At 37.3% G+C, this 3,708-nt stretch overlaps 1 protein-coding gene across 1 annotated transcript; it reads right to left on the reverse strand.

Annotated features, from left to right (window-relative positions):
* Window positions 1-859: 859 nt before the first annotated feature.
* LOC128373938 (coagulation factor XI-like) lies at window positions 860-3,708 on the reverse strand. The gene is made up of 8 exons (XM_053334140.1): window positions 3,656-3,708; window positions 3,362-3,471; window positions 3,106-3,247; window positions 2,809-2,927; window positions 2,588-2,720; window positions 1,365-1,471; window positions 1,052-1,211; window positions 860-962 (listed from the first exon to the last, which is right to left on the reverse strand). The coding sequence occupies exons 1-8, from the start codon at window positions 3,706-3,708 to the stop codon at window positions 860-862; spliced, it is 927 nt and encodes a 308-aa protein (XP_053190115.1).

Raw genomic sequence — 3,708 nt, forward strand, 5'->3', positions numbered from 1 at the left:
TAATGTGAAAGAGGATTTCAATTAAACCAACACAACATATTTAAATATATTATTGTTTTAATCTTTTCACTGTTTTGTTTTGCTGCAAACAAAATACAGCCCATGAAGGGTACATGGACTGGTGTTGTTTGATATGACCTGGTACCGTTTAATGTAAGTCAATTAAGCTAAACTGAAGGACTGTCTTCTCTTTAGTTTAGCTTCTGTTGACATACTGTATTTACTTACTCTGTGTTTTTGAAGTATATTTACCAAAAAATCATACCATTACCAATACCATTATATGGTATGAGGGAGAAGAAGAGACGAAGGAGAGGAGATTTTGACAATCATGAAATGACTGTTTTCTCAGTTTCTTGCTAACTCCTTAACAGATTGCTTCATACTTAGGTTGAATGTTTTGTTGGATTATTTGTGTTTTGGACTGTAATGGTTTCTTTTGATTTCAAATAGTATGACTTATCATAAAAAATTGTTTTAATATTATCTCACAAATTATATAAACCATTCAACCAGCTGCAATGTAATGAATGACTACATATTACACAGTATGGAAGAAAAATATCTCCACTGAAGCGTGTGAATATGAATCCCTTGGGGACTTGCTGGTGGGCAGGTATGAGAGGGGCTGTGTTATGAATTTAGTGAGAAGAGCTTTCAAAATGAAAGAGGGCAAAGAAAATAAATAGTGTGACACAAATGAAGTGAGAAAACAGGTCAAGTGTTACATGTAAGTAAAGTCATTTACACAGTGTGTATGCTGCTGAAAGTTTTATTGGATTACATAGTACATGAAGTACATTGATTATATATTGATTATATGTTTATGTTTGTTGAAACGATTGAATTCCAACACATTTTATTGGCAGTTTCTCAGGGAGAAGCCAGACACAAGATTTTTGTCTTTGTTAACATTTGGAGGAGCTGGCATGATGATGGAACGCTTCAGATGGCAGCGGCGCCTTGAATAAAAAAATCATCAGCAACAACATAATCAGTGACAATTTGAGTCTGTGTGCATGTTTACATATATCCATATAGTATACTGTACCTGATAGCAATGTTAGAGTATCTGTTGGTGACATAGGTGTAGAACTGGCAGTTAGGATCTGCAGTGCAAGCTCTCTGGCATGACCCAGCGTCATTTGTCAGAAGATGGCGAATGTCGCCACTATAAAAATCTACTCCTGCATAGGTCTTCTTAATCCAGCCTGTTAGCAGAGAGGAATACAGTTCAATTTAGCTGGCTGAACGATGGAAACTCCCCATTAGCAATGAACCTATCAGATACATGGGTACACATTCATATTTGTTGAATGATTTAAAATGTTCTTGATGTAACAAATTTGATTGGTGGTACATACTGTTATCCAGCTGACAGAAGCGTGCTGGTAGCCCAGATATGTGTCCTTCAGTGGTGTGCCATTTCATTGCAACTGTATTTTTCTTCACGTAACATTTGAAGAAACGACTGGAGGCATTATGAATGAAAACTTGGGTAAATGCAGATATAAATGTTCACTTTTAATGTAAGTGAAAAAAACACACAGCTGGGCAGTCAAAAATACATCCACACCAAAAATATATTTTACTTTCAGCCGTGAAATAAGTCAAATCAAGTCAATATCTTACAAAATTACTGTATTTTTGGTGCCAAGGTCTCTCTTTTTGTTGTGATCCTTCTGTTGCAGCTGAACAGGAAAACCCATCTATGGACAGGTATTGCAAATGTCTCTTTATGATCCCTCTGCTTCAGCTGAACAGGAAAACCCTGTGACTAAAATGATTGTAAACCCAAACTGAAACAGTTTTTAAATAGGGATCCGTCATTTAGTCATAAATCATAAAGTGCTTCTCATTTTATAATACTTTCATTGTTTTTAAGTTGGTTTTGTGTTGTGTGGGTTTTTTATCATTTTTGGGGGCACTTTTACCTTGGATGGAGGGCAGTGAAGAGGCAAACACGAAACAAGGGGGAGAGAGATGGAAATGACATGCAAGAAGGGTCTTTGGCTGGTACTGAACCAGGAACATTTTGGTTATGTGGCATGGGGTAGTATCCATTCGGCTACTAGGGTGATCCAAATTTGTTTTTGTTTAGTGCTGTAATGTGTGTATATTTTTGTTGAATTGTATGTATATTGAAGGCCCATCTATTGGCTATCAGGTATTGCAAATGAACTATTATTAATTACTATTAAATTAATTATGAATGCTATTTTTTACGTACCTAATAAAAAGTAGCACAACTGGCAACACTGGATAATTACTGTCAGCCCACTTGCAAGATCAAGAAATGTTTATTTTCCTCTAATTTGTTGTATTTATCTATAGTATTATCTTAAGAATTAGGAGAATAAACTTTATAAAATATCTGAGAGAGCTAAGTCCATATTGTTAGTTGTACCTGTTAACATCATGCTGTAAAAAGTACTTATTGATTCAACATCAATGATTAAAGGTTCAATTTTGTTATTTTCTGTCAATTCAGAAAATATAGGCTCACTTCCAACATGTATCAAATATGTATAACTACCCTAATCAAAACTCACTACAGACTACACACATAGTCAAAAACACAACCTACCTGATATAAGTGAAGTAGGTGCAGAGTGGATGAGCCGTGCACAGTGTCTGACAGTGTTCAGGAGAGGCAGCAGGCAGTACCACAATGTCATGTCCTGGGATGTTAGTCCTTGGAAAGAGTTTGCCTTGACATGCTGTATATAACAAGCAGTACAATGAGAAAGTGAATACATCATAGTGCAAGATGTTCTAAAGACCTTTGCAAGTAATGTTGACAATTACCTGGTTCAAAGTATTCAGATGTTTGAATCCCGTGTGAGAATCCAGATATTAGACCAGGTGTTGCTTTTATCTGGGGAATCGTTGGTACTGCCCAGTTGGTTTTCAACCAGCACTTATAGCTAAACACAGATGGAGAAATAACATTACAGAATGCCATCAACTGTATGTCAATGGCTCAACTCTGCCTTTTCACTGGCTGAATTAAACCTCAGTGGGTAAGTACCACTGAACACTGAGAACAAAGTTGCCAGATTGATTCCTTGGACTAGCAGAATGATTGTATCATAAAATCTTTACCCGGGCTTATAAAAAGAAAAGAACCGACAGCCAGGGTCATGTGTGCAGACTCTCTGACACTCCTGATAGTCCGGTGTGAACAATGTTCGGTAGTCAGAACTTGGAAAGTTCACGTTGTCGTACACATGAGGCAGACAAGGTCCTGTCAGACAGATGGCAACAAACAGACAGAAAGAGATAAGGACAGTTTCACTACACATTAGTAATTAACTGGTGATTTTAATAATGCTTTAATGTTAAATGGTTGTGTGCCTACTTTGGCATGGGAGACAGGGTTTGAGAGAAAAACCAGAGGTGAAACCCTTCTTTGGACGATGAACTTTGGGCTGTTTCGAGGGAGTGGATTTGAGGTAGCAGTGGTAGTACCTGGTGGAGAGAGAAGCTGTGAGCAACTGAGAAAATCCAGTAAATGCAAGAAGAAAAGGCTTCAAGGTAGCTGTGGTGAGACATTAATAAGTTGTGATTCTAATCAAATTAATATAAAGGGCAGAAAAGGCCTGAGCATGTCAGTATGATGGCATATCTGGAGGCACCAGTGGAGCCACTGAACCCCAACTGATCCAGTGAATTGTTCTGATAGACTTGCTGATCTGATGTTCTCAT

The sequence above is a fragment of the Scomber japonicus genome, chromosome 15, assembly GCF_027409825.1.
Source record: "Scomber japonicus isolate fScoJap1 chromosome 15, fScoJap1.pri, whole genome shotgun sequence".
In the NCBI taxonomy this organism is placed as follows: domain Eukaryota; kingdom Metazoa; phylum Chordata; class Actinopteri; order Scombriformes; family Scombridae; genus Scomber; species Scomber japonicus.